Consider the following 22,123-nt stretch of genomic DNA (forward strand, 5'->3'; position numbering starts at 1 on the left):
GATAATAGTTTCTTTTATTTGATTTTATGTCACAGTGTTATGCTCGGCTGTCCTGTGTAAGCTGTCAGCATAGTTTATACTTTGGCTGACTGTCAAAATAGCTTATTTGCATGGGAGGAGACAAAGGTATGGGGGGGATTAAACAAAGCCCTATTCCTTTTCAGATTGGATGACACAGTCAATGAGATTCAATTTTTTTAAAAAACCAATTTGCCTCACATAATAAGCTAAATACCAATTCTTCTCTTGTGTTTATATTTATTCTGCTATATATATATGAAATCATTGAGCTTTCAGGTAATGAATTTCTACTATATTTGCCCATGAAGCTTAGTTGAATACCTTGTTTTTCCTGGCTATAGCTCTCAGACCTGTTATATTTAAAGTGAATTGATAAAACCGTTTTTTACCCCTAAGCCTTAATCATATTACTCTAAGGAAGTTATACTTACTGACTACATTTTTCTCTAAAGAGAAGATTACAAGCCATTTATTTATTTACTTCTTAAACAATTGAGAAATGGTAGCATTTACCATTTTAATTTGTTTTGTTTACCTCCCTGAATTTTGTCATTTTTTAAAGTACACTTAAATTTTTAGTATAATCTGTTGATAAACTTTTCATCTTTCCCCATTGTCTCCAAACTATTCAAATTAGCCAATCTATAAAACCATTTATTTATTATCCAGTAGATTTTCTTGCTCGATAGCATTTTGTTCTTTATCTTTTTCATCTAGATGAATTTCATTTTCCTTTTATCATTCATGCTGCTATCTTAAAATATATATATATATACACCTCTATGAAACTCATCTTCCAAAAGAAACAGATATTGATCAAATTTTGTTTTTGTTTGCTTAACTGTATTCTTATCTTTACCCAATTTTCTTAAATATATTTGCGATGAATATTAGCACCTTATATTGTTTGGGATTTAAAGTCTTCCATGTTAGTGATTTGTTCCTATCATCTATCTTTTCATATTTTGCTTTGTTTTTTCAGAAATGTGTTTGTTATAGAACTGTGCTACTTCATAGCATTTAGATGGTTGGAAAGTGTTAGCAGTGTTTTCTGTATTACTATAGTTGTTAGGTATAGGTATAAGTACTGGGACTTATCTGGCAGGAAATACGGATATTATTAGAGGATAACCCTGACACAACTGTCTTTCCAGTTCCTACTTTTTGTGTGTTTCTAACATATAATCAATTTGGTTTGGATTTATTTATATCTAGTAAACTAAGGCTTACATACTCAACTTTTCTAATGCAAAAGGGACCCTTATCAATAACCATACATTTTGTTACCTGTAGGTTCTGACAATTATATATAACGAATGTACTTTCCTTTGTGTTTTTCTGTTTATTTCTTTAAGAAAGTTCTTAAATGATGATGGATAATTCATATATTCTTTTAATGAATATGGCAAAAAATGCTTTTCCTTTAACACTATATATAGCATGTAAGTAAGGCTAACATGTCTATAGTACTTGATACTTCAGGCAAATTCGTTGATTTTTCTGCCTAACTTTGGTCTTGATGCAAAGACTACATGTGATTCCTAGCCCTGGTTTTGCTAATTCTTCATTTATTTTAAAGGGTATCCCAAATTATTTTAGTAGAAACATTCATACCTAGTATCTGATTGGGGTGGAGGAAGATAAGATATTAATATTACACTATTTGAATGGTGTTAACCTAAAAAAATTAAGCCAGGCTGAGCAGCTTTAGCAGCCTTCCTCAGCAACATCCAGCATCCAGGGATATTGAAGACATTTTTGAGGTACCATGGAAACGTGTGACTGATACAATCATGGTGTAGTGAAAAGCACTGGAATTAGAAGTGAAGAAACCACTTTTTTGAGCCCAGTTTTGCAACTGACAATATGACCCCAAGCATGTCACTTAAATGTAATCTTAACCTAATAATACAAGGTTGTTGCAAAGATTAGATGGGAAAGGCACTTAAATGATCCTTGATTTCTTCATGTGTAAAAGGAAGAGATTAGTTTGGATGAACAATAATATTCCTTGAGGTCTAAAATTCCAGGTTTTCAAAATAATATAAATGATGTTTTGAAAAGTATAAAGCTTCATATGTAGTGAATTTACAGAGTCAAATAATTTGGCAGGAAATTGTGACCAAAGGCATGACATTTGTAGATTCTTTACAGCATGATGAAAGATGATGGCTGATAAGCTATCACATTCTCTCCCATCCTTCTATGGGATTTAGTTCGAAGTTGTAGCTTCTTATTAATGCTGTTCTTATTCCATAGTCGCACGTTTTAATGGAGACTGACCAGCAAAATTTTGCTGTATGTTGAGTTATCTTTGATGTTTATTTAAAGATTGACCATTCATGTTTCAAGTGTTGCATTTAAGGTTTTTGATGAACTCCAAAAAGCACTGCATGAATTACTTTTTTTAAGCTTTTATTTATATCAGATGCTATTGTGACTATTAAAAGTGGTTTAATTTCTTAAATGTATGGATTAGATTGGGTCTGAAAAGTGCAAAGTGATGAAAGGCAGACTCAACTGCAATACCCAGACTTAATATTGAAATAGAAGTTAGTTACTTAGAATTGAATCATTAGCTTTCAAGTTATTTGAAGACTGTAATCTATTAATGGGGTTTATAGACTCTTGTCTTCTAGTAGTAGTGATGTTCTTGAGGAAATCAACATTTGTATTCTATATTTTAAAACTTGGCCATATAGAACAAAAGAAAATAAATACTTTCAAGGTAATTTCTTTTCCAGTACCAAAAAACTGAAACAAAAGGATGTGAAGTTAAAAATAAAAGCTTTACTTCTAACCCCACCTCTACTGTTATCCTTCCCAAGCCCAGAGATAAATGCTGTGAACAGATTTGGTGTGTTACCACCAACCCTTCCAGAAATTTTTTATGTTTATATAAATGTGTATGTGTATGTGTTTCTACTCCCCCGTTCATCCTTAGTAATTTATTTTCAGTTATGTCTTGCCCATCTTTCTGTATCAGTACACACAGATCTACCTTTTTTTAAAATAAATTTATTTGTTTATTTTTGGCTGTGTTGGGCCTTCGTTGCTGCACGTGGGGTTTCTCTAGTTGCGGCGAGCGGGGGCTACTCTTCGATGCGGTGCGTGGGCTTCTCATTGCTGTGGTTTCTCGTTGCGGAGCACATGCTCTAGGCACACGGGCTTCAGTAGCTGTGGGTCGGGGGCCCTAGAGCGCAGGCTCAGTAGTTGTGGCACACGGGCTTAGTTACTCTGCAGCATGTGGGATCTTCCCAGACCAGGGATAGAACCCATGTCCCCTGCATTAGCAAGTGATTCTTAACCACTGAGCCACCAGGGAAGTCCCAGATCTACCTTTTATTACCCTTGTAAGCAGGATTGTTTCTTTTTCATGCATAATGTCCCATTGTATGCCTATACTATAGTTAAACAGTCTCCTGTTTCTGAACATTTAGGTTTTTTGCATTTAACACAATATAACTATGAAGATTCCTATAAGTATGTCTTCGCACACCTTTGCATAAGATAAATCATAGCAGTGGAATTGCTGGGTCAAAGGATACATTTATTTAACCTGAATATTCTTGATTTTGAGTTAGATTGAACATTTTCTCATATGTTTATTGTCAGATTTTGTGTTTTGCTAGACTACCTGTTCATATCCTTTACACATTTTCCTATAGGTTAACTCATTTTTCTTCTATTGGTTTATTCATATTACTAGAATTCTGTGTGTTATGAAATTAGTTATATATAACTGTATTGACATATTTTCCCAATTTGTCCTTTGATTTTTGTTTTATTTCTGTTTGCTTACTGTTTTGCTATTCATTAGTGTTTAATTTCCACACTTAACTTTTTTTTTCTTTAAGTTTTATGGACTTTGTGTTTTATATTTAAGCCTTCACTTTGATTATTAAAATGTTATTTTATTCTAGTCCGTCTGTAGTTTCATTTTGTATAGTTAAATCAGTGATCCATGTGGAATTAATTTGGTGTAAAGAGAGAAGTAGGAAAAAAATAAAAAAGAAAGAGAGAAGTAGGGATCTAGCTTTAGCCAGCAAGTTGCTTGAAGCACCATTTACTTGAAAATGCATGTTTTTGACCAATAATTTGAAATGCTGTCTTGACTTTATAAATTCCTATGTTAGGATATATAGGATTTTATAAAATCCTATTGCATTTTGGTTAGTGTCTGGAATCTGTATTCTTTATATTGATATGTCTGTATATAATTTCCCCTAGCATCAAACTGTTTCACGCCTGCAACTTTATAAATTGTATTAATATCTGCTAGGGTAGTTCTCATTCTCTTTTCATAATTTACTGGATAATATCACTTTTTTTTCTAGATAAATTTCATTATAATATTGTCAGATCACTTTTCCCCCTCCCCAAAACAAATTAACAAACATCATTTTGGGATTACATTGAGTGTGTATGTATAAGAATGGGGTGGGGGAATAACATCTTTATTATAATTAATTTTTATATTCAAGAATAAGACATGGATTTCCATTTTCAAATTTTCCATTATTCCCCTCAGTAGACTGTTACAGCTTTTATCATACAAATTCTGCATGTTATTTTAAACTTATGTGTAAATATTTATCTTTATTACCCTTGTAAGCAGGATTGTTTTCCTTCCATTTTTCAAACTGATTATTGTGTTTATATAATAAAGTTACTGGATTTTGTGTACTTGAGTTTTCCAGATACTGTCATCTGAAAGTAATTTCTACTCTTCCTCTCCAATATTTGATGCTTCTTTCTCTTAATAATTTATCATTTCTTAAAACATGACCCATTTTACCTAGTTTTGCAAATTTATTAGCATAATTTATGTTAATAATTTTTATTAATTTCTTCTGAATCTCTGGTTATGTCCCTTTTTCATTTGTAATTCAAGGAATTGGGGTTTAATTGCCCCACCCACTACAGTTAATAGTAAAGATACTCTTTCCTCAATATTATGATCTTTGAAGTTAGAAAATTCTTCCATGCAGTTAATTTGTATGTTTTATCCTGCTGTTTTTTTTTTTGACTTCTGTCTCCCATTAAAAAGTCTATTGTATCAGCCTTCTAAAGCAACCTTATTATGAAGTCACTTGTTAGTTTTCTTCTAAATTACATAATTTTAGTTTTTTGATATAGCCTCATGGAACACAATTTTCCAGAATCTTTATATTCTCTTTTGGAATTTCTTCAAGAGCTCTAACATTTTGGCTAAATTTTTGATGTGTCTTAGTCACAGTTACATTGCTTGCCTTTAAAAAATAATAATCTAGCCTGCTATATATTTTAAATAGCCAGAGTAACTCCATCCTCAGAGCAAATGATATTGAGAACAGATTTTAAAAAGCCTATTTTGCTTATGTAGTTAACTTTATATTTTTTGAGACAAAGAATTGTTGATCATGTCATGGATAGTGTTTCAGCAGTCTTAAAGATAAATAAAGGGTATTGCATATGCTGGTCCTGGGGTTTCCTGTTTGTCCAGAAATGGTCTGCTCCTTAATTTTGAATGAATTATGAAATTGGCAAAGAAAAGCATGTTTGTAAGGCAGATAATGAAAATTCCAGGGAAGAGGCAAGGTGGGAGCTAATAGTAATTTATGTGATGCATATGTTTAAATATGTGTTAGTATTTACATGTGTTTTTGTACAGGTATGATCAAATACTACTCTGTTTTCCAAGACAAAATGAATGTGATCGTTTAATAGTAACTTCAGTAGGTTCCACTTAAACTTTGCAAAATAACAGTATCTTCTAAAAATCTAGCATTAAACACTGGTATAGCTGCAATTGAGTAATCTTGAATAAAGCAGTACAAATAGATGCTTTTAAAAAGGAAGTAGAAGTGATTTTGTGAATATTCAACTTTCTGACAATATGTTTACTGTGTAAGTGTGCTAATGATTTGCCCCCTTGAGAAAGGTTTTTAGAGGATCAGTAAGGCATTACTTGTATTAGAATAGGATATTATCAATTTTCTCACTCTCACCTTTTCTCTTTAGGTCATGGAAAATGGAAGATTTGCAAAATACAAATATTTTACCCATGTCATGATCAATAAAACAGACATGTTAATGATAACCAAAAGGTAACTTTCTTTCTCTAATATAATTTGATAAGGGGTTAACTGATAGCCACTCATGAAGTGAAGCCGTTTTTTTTGTTTGGTTGGTTTTTTAAAATATAAATTTATTTATTTATTTATTTTTGGCTGTGTTGGGTCTTCGTTGCTGCACGCGGGCTTTCTCTAGTTGCGGTGAGCGGGGGCTACTCTTTGTCACAGTGCGTGGACTTCTCACTGCGTTGGCTTCTCTTGTTGCAGAGCATGGGCTCTAGGCGCGCGGGCTTCAGTAGTTGTGGCACGCGGACCCAGTAGTTGTGGCGTGCAGGCTCTAGAGCGCAGGCTCAGTAGTTGTGGCGCACAGGCTTAGCTGCTCCGCGGCATGTGGGATCTTCCCGGACCAGGGATGAAATCCGTGTCCCCTGTGTTGGCAGGCAGATTCTTAACCACTGCGCCACCGGGGAAGTCCCAAGTGAAGCAGTTTTTATTCACATCTTGTTCCACATACTTAACACTGATTCATACTAATTATGGTTCTCTTGCTCTACAAGCCTCGTGCCTGAAACTTTGTACGCCTACAGATAAATGCGTAACCATGCACAAACATAATTTTAAATTAAATATTTTTGTATTTGTTTCATCCAACTAAATGGATAGAGAAATTCCTGTAAAACTATCCTCTCAAGGGTAGGCAATACCATTCCTTCCCCTTCTCCGAAAAAGTATGCAATTTCAGGTTACCCCAGAAGTCAGTAGTCTTCTGGTGGTATCTAATCATTAGAATATAAAGAGATTCACTCACATAAGTAGATATACCACTGGAGACATTAGTTTTGGGGGGGGTACTCCCAACTACAGCCAAATCTTCAAATAAACCTGTAGACAGTAGAGGGATACATGTAAAAATACACAGTGGCATAGCCTCAGAGGGGCAAGTGTTTGCAGGAGGTATTATTATGAAACCGTGGAAAAGAATAAGCAAGTGCAGTAGTAGAGTGGATTTCTGGATGATGGAGAGTGAAACTGTGGCTGAGGAGGAGACATTATGGCTAAATAGAAAGGAGTGGCTAATTAAGCTGTGTGGTTTTGTTCACTGCCAAAAAGGTAAACTTGCATAAGCATCTTGTTGGTTCAAGTTGACTATTGAACTTAGCAATCATTTTTGATGTTTTTAATCCTAATAATTTCTGAGCCCCAAATTTATAGCACTATCTTAATTTTCTTGTTTAAAAAGTAACATAAAATATAGAAAACTCACACAGTATTAGAAGGTATAGATGTGAAAGCCAGTATTCATTCCATCTCAGATACCAGTCCCTCTTTTCACCTTCCTAGAGGCAGCTACTTTTGTATCTTTGAAATATTCTATGCCTATACAAGCAAACATGCTATCAAAGCATACATCTGCCTATAACGGCATACACATACATATTTTAATGTAAATAGGAATCTATTATAACACCATCCTGTACCTTAATTTTTTACTTAAGATCTATGTCTTAAAGAGTATTCCATGTCAGCATATGGAGATCTTTCTTAATTTGTAAATGACTGCCTGGTATTCATTCAGAAGTATGTGCTATAATGCACATCTAAGTTGTTTCTGAACTTTTATACTTACAGACAATGCTTCAACAGTCATTTTTCTTCATAGCAGCATTCACTCATGTTTTATTGACACTTCTCCCCATTGACTGAGGGAAGGGTGACTCATCAGAGTTAAACAAGAGTCCGTTGCAAAGTTTATTATTTCCAGATCTTGCAACATGTTTTTTTCTTTTGGCTGCAATGGTTCTTCGTTGCTGTGCACGGGCTTTCTCTAGTTGTGGCAGGTGGGGGCTACTCTTCATTGCGGTGCACGGGCTTCTCATTGCGGTGGCTTCTCTTGTTGCAGAGCATGGGCTCTAGGCACATGGGCTTCAGTAGTTGTGGCTTGTGGGCTCTAGAGCACAGGCTCAGTAGTTTTGGCGCGTGGACTTAGTTGCTCCGTGGCATGTGGGATCTTCCCGGACCAGGGATCGAACCTGTGTCCCCTGCCTTGGCAGGCGGATTCTTAACCACTGCGCCACCAGGGAAGTCCATTGCAACATTTTAGAAATTACTTTCTTCTCAACATAGTAGACCTCTTTAAATGAGGTCACATAAACCTTGACATAGTAAGTGTTAGTTGTAGTTGATTGAAAGGTGATATTTATACTAGGAGGTCCTTTCTTTCCAAATTTTGCACTTGAAGATAAAGAATCTTTTAATCAGGAGAGGGAGTACTAGGCGCCTGAAATAAGATTAGCCTATCTTTGATTTTTCACATGGTTGAAGATATACTGGAAGACTAGTAGGTTTGTTCCAGCAGCCTGTATAATCCAAGATTGGTGAAAGAGGGGATCAGAGGTAGAAGCTTGAGATGAAAGAGAAAAATCTTAATTAGCTTTCTCCTTTTCCATTCTAGCCAGGTGCCAGGTGTTTCTTTAATTTAGTCCCTTAACTTAAAGTATATGTCAGTTAAAGAAACCTCTGGTTGTACCTACAATTGATGTTTCAACCAGAAAGAAGATTTGAGGAAGAAAGACCTTTGAAGGAAGAATTAAAATAGAATTATTGTAGACAGAATGAATTTTCATCTCTTGATTTCCTCCCTCAAAATGGGGGGAAAACAATAATTACTTTTAAAAGCCTCTTTCTGATACAGATGGTAAATATATTACATGGAGCCTTAGTATTAAAAGCATTTTGTTCTAAAGCATTAATTACATGAACGTTCTCCAAAATATTGCTTGGTAGCTGGTTCTCTAAATTTTTCCTATTTCTTAAAAACGTTCCTTATACATTTTACTTTAAAAGTACTTTATGTTTTCTAATATAAGTATGTTGTGCTATACATTTCCCACTAAACGTTGCTACATAAATTTTGTTATGTTTTCATTCTCATTCAATTCAAGCTATTTTCTAATTTCCTTTGAGATTCTTTGACCCATGGATTTTTTTTTTAGAAGTATGCTTTTAAGTAAGCATTTGGAAGTATTCTTGTTATCTTTCTGTTACTTGTTTTCTAGTTTAATTTCATTATGATCTGAGAATATACTTTGCATGATTTCAGTTCTCTTAAATTCATTAATGTTTTTTATGACCCAGAATATAGTCTCTCCTGGTGAATGTTCTATGTGCCCTTGCAAAGAATGTGTATCCTGCTATTATTATTATATCATTGGATATAAGTGCTTCAGTTTTTAAAGTGGCTTCTTTCTTTCGTTTTCTGAGTGGTGTGTTGTTTGTAACAAAAGGAACATTTGGACAGCTTACGTGTGAGTGGCAGTATAGTTTTGATGAGTTTACCAAAGAGCCATTCATTGTTCATGAGAGAAGGCTGCGCATTGAAGCAAAGGTATGTTGAATAGATTTTTTTGAAAACTTGGAACTGAAAACAACACATTAAAATAGTCTTTACTTTTGTAATGTTTCTCCCTCTTTTTTACATGTTGCTTGGTCTTTGTATGGTTTTTCTTAACACCTGCTGTGTTACTCAAGCTTAAAGAAAAGAAAGCTAGGCCAAGAAAAAAATGTGCTACTTTATGTTCTCTTACATGGACCACAACATTACTGGACCCTCATTTTATCCTCAGTAACAGAACCGCAGCTTTCCCACTGCTATCCAAGGCACTAAAGTCAGATATTTGTACACCTCAGAATCCCTAGCAGTTGCCTACAGAATTTCTTTCCCTGAAAATCTCACTGATGGACACTTGAAAAGTTCTCGCTCTAACAGCCCATTATTGATAGTTCTTTCTCTTTTTATAGATATTATCTTCCTAATTCAGTTATAATCTTCTTGAATGCAGAGACCATTTCTCACTCTGATTTCTAGCAGCTAGAACAGTACTTGGTATTTGGATGTTGATATAAAATACAGCAAATTGCTAGTCATTTGGTAAATCATCAGAGTCTCTGTATCCATTGTAAGTTGTAATGATTGCACTAGGTACTGTAGGTGACCCAGAGAAATATAAGATAATGTATTTGACCTCACAGTATTTGACCAGACACCTATGTGAAAAGGGCCACTTCGGCACTGGCTATATTAATCAGAAATATGTGACTCAGCCCAAGTTAGTTTTGTTCACTGTTATTTTTGTTTGGTTTAATTTTGAGGGATTTAATTGTCTCATATAAGTGAAAAATCCAAGTCTATATCTTGTAGCTTAATTATGCTCAAATGATGTCATTAATATTTATTCTCACACCCTTCCTCTCCTTCATTCTGTCCATCTTTGCTGCCCTCATCTGTAGGTTCTACTTTCTTCAGTGTTGGCTTCATTCTCAAGCAGGCTATCCTTTGGTGACACTATGGCCAGCAGAAGTTCCAGGCTCATATCCTACTAGCTCAGCAGAATGAAAGCTTCTCACTGGGTCTCACTGGGCCACCTTTAGTCACTTTCTTGTTCCTGAACCAGTCACTTTAGTCAGGAGCTGGAATGGGCCAGTTGGCCAGGTGAGGGTCACAGGATCATTGTGGTGCTACCAAGAAGGAAGGGTCAGCTCTATATGAAGTTTGGGGAGTGAAAGAGGGTGAAAAATAGTTACCCAAAGAAGATTCAATAAATTGTTACTGGAAGAAGGGGCATTGGATGCAGACAGGCAGAAACAACAGATTTCTTCTAGACTAGCCTATAGAACAGAACTGTCCCTAGGCCTTGTGCTTAACTAGTGAAGACCATTTATCCAATCTTACCATTCATTACAAAGACATGGGGAAGCTCTTAAGTAGACTGGATGTTAGTTTTTGAGGATCTTAGACCAACTTACCCACTGAGAATTTCTCTGATTGACTCAGAAAATGAAGAACCCTGTGGCCATATATGAAATCATGGATAGCAGTAGCTATTAGGCTCTGCTGTAGCCCATATTGCATTTCCTGGCTTTTTTATCTCCAAGGATAAACTTCTTCTTACCGCCTTGATTTCTTCCCCTTTCACCTTTCCTTTGAGATCTTATATCAGCAATCATCCTTTTTTTTTTTAAATAAAAGAATATGATTTCTTCTGGAGTCTGTATCTGCATGGTTAGTTGAATCATTTATAGAAATTGTTAGACTAGTAAAGTATTGCTTCTTCTATGTCCGTACCCATGGCTAATAGAAGTAGTCACCACACTCCTCCTCGATAATCCTGTTCTTTCTATTTTTCCCTCTAATGCTTAACATCCACCATTAGGTAGTTCTCATCCCACAAACACAGCAGAATACCAAAGGAGTTTAAAAAGTGGAGGAGAATTGTATAGGATCTAAGACCCACCCTGATTTCTTTGATTCTGAAGCTACATTCTTACTGCATTCTTATTGGTTTAAAATGTCAGAAATTACATATATAAACACATACATACACACACATACATACCTATGCAACACGTGTGTATCTATGCACACATACATGTGTACATTATTTTTGAGCTGAATTTATCATGAGGCCATGGCCAGATATCAAGAACCATCTGAGACATTATTTGGAGAGGGAAAACAGTGGTACTGCTTCTAGATTGATCTCCTTCCCATCCTCTGCGTCAACCCTTGATGGCTTTAGCAACTGAAATCTCACCTAAAACTTTTTATCTTAGGTTTAGTGATAATGGATGGCTTAGAATTTAGTCTTTTTTTTCCATTTGTGTTTGATTCTTCTTGATTTCTCATTCTTGGCCTTTTTTTGGTGGCATTTCTTTATGGTATTTCTACAACTAGATTCCCATGTTAATGAAGCTACTTATTCTATTTATAGGAGCGGGTGAAATCTGTATTCCATGCCAAAGAGTTTGGAAAAATAATTAACTTCAAGACTCCAGAGGATGCAAGGGTAAATATAGTCAATCTTTTGCTTAAACAGATAGCAGCTTCTCATTTCAAAGCCATGTAAGTTGCATTATTCTTTAAGGCAGATAAGTTGTGTTTGTTTTTTAATTTTATGTTTGCATTTTGACAGTTTTAATATATGTAACTAGATAATATTTTCCCCAAATTATTTTTTCATTAGATTGAATTCAACACACCTACTTGTCTTTGAAATCAAATTGTTCTCTTATTTAAAATCCTAACTGTAATACTTTGCCAAAAATAGCCAACAACTGAAAGAAATTACTGCACTCTAATGCTGATCTACCAGCTCCAGCAGGAAAAGTATAGCCCCACATTGTTTATTTCTCTACTGTATAGCTATAGTGATTTTTTTTCTTTAATTACTGTAGCCTGGCACAAGGGAAGAAGAGCCACACCTGTGGTCAGAAAATCTGGGTTTAAATACTGGTTCTGTTCCTTCTTGATTGTAGGACCTTGGGGAAGTCAGTTAACCTCAGCTTCCTCAAAATGTGAATTATGTGAACTGAAAAGCACTATACATACTTTAGGGATTATGGCAATAATAAGGATATGCACTGTCAAGAAAAGGAAGACTATGAATTTATTATCTACCTCGTTGGTCACAACTAAGACACTATTCCTGACACTGAAGTATACTCACTGTGTCGTGAAACTTACAGTAAGAACACATGGGTTCTTTACTGAATCCCTGGGCCTCCCGACCTCTCTGTGTTGGTCCTGGCTGGTTATGATTATTTACCACTTCACTTCTCACATCTGGAGCTCAAACCAGAAACCTCTCCCACCCATATGCATGTACCTTGGACCATTTAGCATTTGCTGTGCAATTTTCTATCTAGACATTGGGATATAAGGTAACACTGACATATTAACAGTAGAAAACTGAAAGGAGGCCAAGTTACAAAGAAAGAGGGATAAAGTTACTACACCCTCAATATGCATGTTGCCTGGAACAGGGAGACAGTAGAGCATGATGACTTTCAGGCCATCTTCTTTGTGCTGCTGAAGGACATTACCTTCAGTTTCTCTGTAATAAGTTTTCCATTTAATCTCTGTCACTGTGTTATTTTGTCCCAGAAGGTTTCTTTTTAATCCTCCTGCTCTGCCAGAAACATCCAGAAAAGGCTACTGAGTCCATTTCTCTTTCTCTACTTATCTTAGAGCTGTTTTCACTAGGTTCTTCTTAAGTAAAAAAGCAAAAATATCTTTGCTTAAGCTTTTCATAATGGGATAACACCAGTATCACCTCCATGGCTTTTATATGTCATGCAGGCCTAATGATAATAGACATTATTGACAGAAAGGTTTACACTTCATTTGCATTTTAATTTTGTGATTTCAGATCCTTTCAAATTAGAAAAATGTATCATAAAAGCACCTAATATGCTCAAGAATGTTGCTATGCTACTACCCACTGTAGAATTATATGTAATTATTCCTACTCAATCAGTAGAATCCAATATATGGAATCGTGAACGTTTGTGATACAGAATTGGCATAGGTTGAAAGGAATTCTACATAGATGATTTTCGCACTATGCCAGAGTTATTCAGTCCAGCTGTCAAATTACCCTTCTCTCTCAGGATGCTTCATTTTACTTTGCTTATTCTGAAGATGAACATCTAAGTCCAAAGACCTTAGAAAAACATTATTTCTACTGTTAAATCAAACCCAGTACCATTGTCCCTGAGTCATCTGGGCCATTTAAGTCAGTGAATGATCTCTCCTGCATAGAGAATTTAATTATTGGCTATAGCAGTGTACTCCTAACTAAACTGGAAAGACAACTTCCAGATTTTCATTCATTATATTTTGTCATTTCAAGTTCATTGAAGTTAAGTAAATGTTGCTTCATTTCCCCACAACAGTGGATCCTCAGAAAGCTAGAAGAAGCACGAGAACCTTCCCCGAGCCTCTGACAGAGACTGCTGCCTGAAGATACACAGCAATAAATCATTACAATTTCTACCTTGTACCTTCTAAAACCTGTTTGGGAAGTATAGTATAGAAGTAATTTCAAGTACTTAAAAAAAAATCAGAATCAAGTAAAATAGTTATGTGATTAAACTATTTCAACTCTTTGGGGATCCATTTGGTTTTCTAACTTGAATCATGCATCTGGTTACAATTCTAATTACTTTATAAAGGAAATATTTCTTTTATGAATCTTAAATATTTGCTCCAGGTGATTCTCTGTAATGGTGGAGAAATTGCCCATATTTAGCCTAAATTTAATGGAGCTAAATGTAATGTTCCTAGTTCACATTTTACAGTTCTATCATGCTTGTTTGCTTCAAGGTCCCTGAATGAGTGATGGGTAAATGATCAAATCTAACATTGCCTTAGTGGTATCAAGATAACCTTGGTGGTAGTTTCTTTAGAAACATGAAATTCTTTTTACAGATAAATATTTTGGTATGATTTTCCTTATTTTTTTAAATAGAAGGTAGGTTTGAATTACTATTTGAAGTACATAGCATGACTATGAAAAACAATCTTTTATTTTATATAATACAGATTGACTAATACCCCTTCAAGCCTCATCCTAAGAAAGGCTTGAAGAAATGAGTGTGCTACCCAAAAAGGGAAGGCCCCTCTCAGAATTTTCAAGCCTTAGAAATACTTCCTCAAGCCAACTCCTTGAGATCTACTTGGTTTACCAAGGTCATGTTTAATAGATTGCTGACCTTAAAGGAAAATTCCTGAGGCCTTAACAATACCAACTTCCTATTCACTGGTAGTATGAAATAAACAAAAGTCCCACCATCTTAATATGAGTTATGCTTCAGAACAGACAGCCCCTCGCTATACACATGTCGGGTAAATGTATGTACCCTAAAGTCTAACCCAGTAACCTGTCCTTTTGGCAATAGATTGAGAATTTCTGGTTTGCTTTCTCTACAATTATTCAAGTGAGAATCACTCTTTTAAGTGTATACTCGTCAAAACAAAGATCATGGGCTGCACATTAATAAAGATGTCATGAGGGGTTTTTTCCTTGATTTTTGTCCAAGATCCTTGTACCTTGATATTAATGGACTTTTTCAACTGAAAGGGGATGAATATATGATTGTGAACCATGAAGAGAATGATGCAGTGTCTTATTTAGTTATTGAATAATACAAAGTATTTGATGCATGTTGAACGTACCACCAAATTACTATAAACTGTTTTTAGAATTGGAGACTATATGAGTCAATGGTTGTGAAATTCTCCTCAGATTCCTTGCTTTGTTGTAAAAGCTAAAATAAACAGCATGCCAGACTGTAATTGTATTTCTTCCTAACGAAATCTTGCTACTAAATACTATTCATTTTCCTCTGATTACAAATCTCATTGTTTATTAATAATAGTTTCCTTCAGAATTTTTTTTCTTTGCTGAACATAAATTTAATCATGAGATGACAAATTTCAAATCTCATCATAGTGCATGCTCCCATGATGACCTTTGTTCAACATGCACTTTTTCTCTGTTGCTGAGCTCTTCCAATTTTGCATACGTTAGAATTAAACCTAAGAGTAGAGGTAGTCAGAAAGCTTTTATCAGATTGTCCTCACCTGAAATGTTGTTTTACTGGAGTTGTAGTCAGTGCCATTAGCCAAGTACCTCATTACCTACTCCAGTTTCATGATTTTATTCTCAGAAAAATACAGACCCATAACTCTTTGGGTATCCCATAGTAAAAGGGAAAAGTCTAAAAGAGTAAGGATAGAAATTCTTCTGGTATCCTCTGGAGGCCAGGCAAAGTGGGTCTTGTAACTACTATACATGCAAAGCCAGTGTGCCTATCCTTCCTGTTCCCTTACCAATGAGAACCTAGAAATATCTTTCCTTATTCTTTCTTTACCCATCAGTCATCTACCCACTAACACCTCCCATCAATTCCTGTTTCTAGAATGGAAAGACCCATGATTTCAAGAGCAGTAGTTTATCAATTGTCTTAGAAGATTTTCTTCATCTAAACAAAGAACATAAGTAGATCACTAGATGCGTCAGTCTTTTTAGCATAACATTTTACAATTTACAATTATGTGTTTGGTTCTGTAGTCTTTTTCTTGACTATTACGGAGTCCATAATCTTATGGTATTTAAAAATAATCTACCCTGAATTATATTTAACTGCGTTTAGTGGCTCTCTGCTTGAGAATTGCAAACTTGTCTTCATTTTTTGGTAATTGCTATGGAAGATGTCCTGAGTATCCTGTCCTTTATCTCTTTGTATTGATATTATGTGTTAGCTATAGCCCTATACCCTTCATGTATCCTGATCTGTGATTATTGTATGAAGCTGAAGGCAGAGTGTCTGTTCCCTGCGAACTCTCCTCCAGAAAACTATGATCCCTAGACATGGCAACTTTTTTTTTTTAAGAATCAATTTTGTTTGTTTGTTTTCGGCTGTGTTGGGTCTTCGTTGCTGTGCCTGGGCTTTTTCTAGTTGCGGCGAGCGGGGGCTACTCTTGGTTGCAGTGTGCAGGCTTCTCATTGCAGTGGCTTCTCTTGTTGCGGAGCACAGGCTCTAGGCGCATGGGCTTCAGTAGTTGTGGCACACAGGTTCAGTAGTTGTGGCTCATGGGCTCTGGAGCACAGGCTCAGTAGTTGTGGCGCATGGGCTTAGTTGCTCCGCGGCATGTGGGATCTTCCCAGACCAGGGATCGAACCCATGTCCCCTGCATTGGCAGGCAGATTCTTAACCACTGCTCCACCAGGGAAGTCCCTAGACATAGCAACTTTGATTTCTGATACAATAAGAAGCTTGTGATTTCTTCACATTTACAAAGTACTCTCTGAACCAAAGAGCATGTGCACTTCTGCAATGGCTTCCCTATTACAGTATGTATGTTGGCTGCTTCTTCCCTGGTGTTAGCAAGACCTTGGAATTTTTCCCATGCTCAGTTTAGTACAGCTGAGTTATTTTCTGGTTCCTAAATAATCATGACTAGCTGTAGGCAGTCCTTCCCTGTCCCTCTCTCCTCCAGAATCCTAATCCATCCCCAAATTATCCTGTGGCTTACAAATAAGAAAATCTTCTTAAACTTATTTAGCATTTCTATAAAATTATCTCTCTCATTTTTTCCAGTGGTAGTAGCAGTAATATAATACTATTCCAGTGAATATATACGCACCTAGCTTATCTCTTAGAAATAGCCTGCAAAGTAGTATCCTATTCCTGTCTGGTAAAAAATAAAGATACTACTCAGTGCCGAATTTTATGAACCTTATTCAGTCATTAGTTACCAGTTTTAGTTGGTACTTCAGGCCAAGCCAAAGCCCCAGTATTAAAAAGGTTGGGACAAGGTACTGGGTTAGTTTGCCTGTAGGAACTGAAAGTGTGCACCGCATACACTGAAGGGAGAAGTAGCTGTTTGGAAATGGGTGTTTTCATGCCCCAGCCAACAAGTCAGAGAAATCTGTTTGGGTTCCAGGGCCATTGCTTTTACCTTTTCTCAAGATCAGCTAAAATCCTCAAGGACAGTGTTTTTCAAACTGTAGTTCTTAACCCATTAGTGAGCCATAAAATCAGCTCAAGATCAGCATATTTTAAAAATAGAATAGAAAAGAAGAGAGTTTTGCGTGTAACAAGGTTAAATATTGTTTTCTGAAATATCGTTTCAATTAAATAATTTATACTGTGTGTGCCAGGTCACAATATAAAACATACTTTCTTATTGGGAATTGCAGTTTGGGGGGACGGGAAGAAAACTCTTGGAAGCCAGTGCTGTAGGAGGCGTTTACCATCCAGTAACTGTTGAAACAATCTGGGCTGTGCCAAGCCTTACCTTACCTTAGATAAGAAGCAACAGATCCACGACTCAGGGAGTCTTTAAGTTGTGAGCACTACCTTTTTCTTTTGAGTGAGAAGACAGGATAGCTCTTGTTTCAGAAATGTTTCCCTTTCCTGGTGTGTATCAGATACCCTTAGATACCTGTGTAATATGTTCCACTAGATATCAGTGGTCTAGAAAAAGCATAGGCGCATTAGATCCACAAACAGCAAGCACCCCAAAAAGGTCATAGGATATCCTTTAACTACATGTATTTCAATCTCTCACACACTAAGCATTCTACTAAGATGGGCATGGAAGTTCTCCTTTTAAGTACATTGAGTGTGCTCCATCTGCTTTCTGTCTGATTCACCATACAGGTGGCAAAGGCAAATGGGGAGCTTATTCATGGGTCACAATCTTTTAGGGCCAAAATACTTATTCTCTGGAGAGTACTAAATAAATGCCAGTGCTGTTTAGCTGAAAATAATTGGATTTCCTAATTTCTGTAGGATTCAAGTAGAAAATATAAATAACCTGATTCTTTTTGCAAGATTCAATACAAAATTTATTCACTCTGGTTTTCTTTGGTGCTACCCAGTATCACTGATAGCTCCTTTGCATACTCTAAATGAGAACCATCCACCCTCCTGCCCAATCCTTTGAAATATACTTTTGAAATTATACCTTACTGCTAATGCTATACCTAATCAAGCTAGCACTGATGAGTTAAAATTTTTAGGATTCTTATCATCTATATTTTTGATCATTGCCCAAAACAGCTATCAGTGCAGACCTTTTCTCATGCTTCTTTTCTTTCTACCACAGTTGGTGTAAAGCAGTACTTGTTTCAGGGCTATCCTAAAAGGCCAGCACAAGGACTGAGAAGATGGTGGATCCTACTCTTTTACAAACCTTCTTCATGTTTCTTTAACTGAAACTTTTTTTACTTTATTTCCTCTTTTGTAAGGTAAATTGTTCAATGTCATTTTTTTTAAGTTTTGCTTTACAATACAGATTAGTTCTTTTCTAAAAGCATTATGATGTTTCAAAAAAACTGATAATTCTGGTTACCCAATGAGCCATGTAAGAGATGAAACTTCAAATTTTATAGGTTGATATGAGTATATTTTTAAAGTTTTTATTACTTTATACAAATCCAAAGTTATTTGTATTATAGTTTAGCACCTGCTATGATATCTGTCAACCTGAAAATCCCTGTCTCTGAATACCATTCACATTCATTTAATATTGCTCTGATACCTTTAATAATGGGTTCCTCCTAATGAAGTCCTTGTAATAAGAAACCCTGTAAGAGTAATATAAAAAGTCTAATAATCAGAAGTGTACTTAAAATAGATCGTGTTGGAAACCCCCAACATTTCTTCTAATGCCATCATACCACCAGCGTTCTATATTGGCTACCCAAAAGTTTCCACTTTGGGAGCTGAAAAATGTTCAAGTAACAATGTAGACTACATTAAAATGTTCTCAGTATCAGTAATTTTATACCCACACTCACAGACTATTAGAAATTGTATGTGGGACTTGTTGCAAAGTCAGGTTGTTGTAGACCTTTTAAAATGATCTCTGTATGTGAATATGTGTATCACATATAAAATTGAATTTTTCAGGGAATGTGCACTTTAAAAATATTTCCTTACTAATTTTTGTATTGACTAAATAGTCTTTGCTCCTTTGGAATGCTTATTCTTTAGCAAAAATATGGTTGTTGATAATGACAGTTCTTTAAATATCTGTTTCTGCATCAGTGCAATATTTCCTTTACTTTTGTGTTCCTTAAACTTATGGCTGACCCAGTTGCCTGTTATACAGTCTCTGCCTTGATTTTGTGTGTTCTGGTAAAATAATTAATTTATAAACACAAACGTTTACAGTGAAGTTCTTGCTCTTGAAATTGAACTTAGTCTTTTTTTCCACTGAAAATTGGTTGGCTATGCTCACCAATGACTTTTTTCTAAATAATAATTTCTTGCTATTGGTAGAATTGGATTGCTTGGTCACTGACTGCCCAGTTTAACTACGTGTACCTCTTTCAAATAAATTGAGTCAAATAAAGATTTCTGATCTTCAGTCTGCCTCTGTCTTTAGTTACTGGAAAGAACTAGAAACATTACCAATAAGGCTTCCCTTGCCTATCTAAACTCTGCCCTCTGTGGGTTCTAAATAAATGTAGATAACTAACAGATTGCCCAAGGTTCTAATTTTGCAGTCAAAGCTGACAGCATTCCAGCCTAGCATGATCAGTGCTGACTAAGAGGTCGAGTGGTAACATCTAGTAAATTCTTAAGCACCAAGACTGTGCTTCCCAACATCAGAAAACTTCAAATAGCTCATTTCCGAGGTAAGTAATGCGTATGTTTTGAAAGAAGGGCTAGGAGAGAATTTTCTACTTGCAGAATTAATATTAGCAGAGATAAGTAATATCTCTCTTCTAATATGGAGAGTTCAGCCCTTCCATGACTAAAGAAAATATTATATTACTATCTTTTGTTAATCTGTCCAGCAGCCCTCTGCAATTAGAAGTGATTCAAAGCCATTTTCTTATATGCTTTGTCAGCCAAAGATAAAAATAATAACTCAGTGCTAGAAAGTGTTTAAAAACAAAATTCCTCATTGTTTAATTCCTCTGGTTACTGAGTCTCTTGAGCCCTTTTCACTTAATTGGATGATCTGGCTCATTTTACTTTTTGTTTATTACATTTCTAGACATCTTTGAGAGCTACTTCTCCATTCTTTGGGGTTTGTTTTTTGTTTTGGCTTTTTCATAGTCTATTGATTGATTTTTATTTTTTTATTAGAATATAGTTGATTTACAATATTATATGAGTCTCAGGTATACAACATAGTATTTCAATTTTTTAATTTTTATTTTATATTGAAGTATAGTTGATTTATAATGTTTTGGTTCAGGTATACAGCTAAGGTATTACAACATAGTAATTCAATTTTTAAAAAATTTTTATTTTATATTGAAGTATAGTTGATTTACAGTGTTGTGTTTCAGGTATACAGCTAAGGGATTCAGTTATACACATATCCATTCTTTCTCAGATTTTTTTCCGATATAGGTTATTACAGAATATTGAATAGAGTTCTGTGTGTTATACAGTTGATCCTTGTTGATCATCTATTTTATATATAGTAGGGTGTATATGTCAATACCAAACTCCTAATTTATCCCTCCCTCCCACTTTACCCTTTGGTAACTAACCGTAGGTTTGTTTTTGAAGACTGTGAGTCTGTTTCTGTTTTGTTAATAAATTCATTTGTATCTTTTTTTTTTTTTTTTAGATTCCACATACAAGTAATATCAACTGATATTTGTCTTTCTCTGTCTGACTTACTTCACTTAGTATGATAATCTTTAGGTCCATCTATGTTGCTGCAAATGGCATTGCTTCATTCTTTTTTATGGCTGAGTAATATTCCATTTTATATATGTACCATATCTTCTTTATCCATTCCTCTGTCAGTGGAAATTTAGGTTGATTCCATGTCTTGGCTATTGTAAATAGTGCTGCTATGAACATTGGGGTGCATGTATCTTTTCAAATTATGGTTTTCTCTGGATATATGCCCAGGAGTAGGATTGCTGGATCCTATGGTAGTTCTATTTTTAGATTTTTAAGGAACCTCCATACTGTTCTCCATAGTGGTTGTATCAGTTTTACAGTCCCACCAACAATGTAGGAAGGTTCCCTTTTCTCCATACCCTCTCCGGCATTTGTTGTTCAGAGACTTTTTTTTAATATATAAATTTATTTATTTTATTTGTTTATTTTTGACTGCATTGGGTCCTTTGCCGCAGCGCACAGGCTCTCTCTAGCTGCGGCAAGCAGGGGCCACTCCCCGCTGTGGTGCGCGGCCCCCTCATCACAGCGGCCCCTCTCGCTTCAGAGCACTGGCTCTACGCACGCAGGCCTCAGCAGTTGTGGCACGCAGGCTCAGCAATTGTGGCTCATGGGCTCCAGAGTGCAGGCCCAGTAGCCATGGCACACGGGCCCAGCCGCTCCGCAGCATGTGGGATCCTCCCGGACAAGGGCCTGAACCTGTATCCCCTGCACTGGCAGGCGTACTCCCAACCACTGTGCCACCAGGGAAGTCCTCAGAGACTTTTTGATGATGGCCATTCTGACCCGTGTGAGGTGATACCTCATTGTAGTTTTGATTTGCATTTCTCTAATAATTAGTGATGTTGATCATCTTTTCATGTGTTTGTTGGCCATTTGTATGACATTTCTTTGGAGAAATGTCTGTTTAGATCTTTTGCCATTTTTTGATTGGGTTGTTTGTTTTTTGATATGGAGCTGCATGAGCTGTTTGTATATTTTGGAGATGAAGCCCTTGTTGGTCGCTTCATTTGCAAATATTTTCTCCCATTCTGTAGGTTGACTTT

The 22,123-nt window shown here is 35.7% G+C and overlaps 1 protein-coding gene across 4 annotated transcripts in view; it reads left to right on the forward strand.

The window, feature by feature from the left end:
- The window catches only part of VPS13A (vacuolar protein sorting 13 homolog A), a 266,390-nt gene extending 246,593 nt beyond the window's left edge, over positions 1-19,797 (forward strand). For all 4 annotated transcript variants that reach the window (XM_059071189.2, XM_067039602.1, XM_067039598.1 and 1 more), the window contains 4 exons: positions 6,025-6,110; positions 9,339-9,462; positions 11,846-11,920; positions 13,809-19,797. In XM_059071189.2, the coding sequence (XP_058927172.1) occupies positions 6,025-6,110; positions 9,339-9,462; positions 11,846-11,920; positions 13,809-13,859 (336 nt within the window). In that variant the 3' untranslated portion in view covers positions 13,860-19,797. The remainder of the gene's footprint in view (positions 1-6,024; positions 6,111-9,338; positions 9,463-11,845; positions 11,921-13,808) is intronic.
- Positions 19,798-22,123: the final 2,326 nt, after the last annotated feature.

This window comes from Kogia breviceps, chromosome 8 (assembly GCF_026419965.1).
Source record: "Kogia breviceps isolate mKogBre1 chromosome 8, mKogBre1 haplotype 1, whole genome shotgun sequence".
Lineage (NCBI taxonomy): Eukaryota > Metazoa > Chordata > Mammalia > Artiodactyla > Physeteridae > Kogia > Kogia breviceps.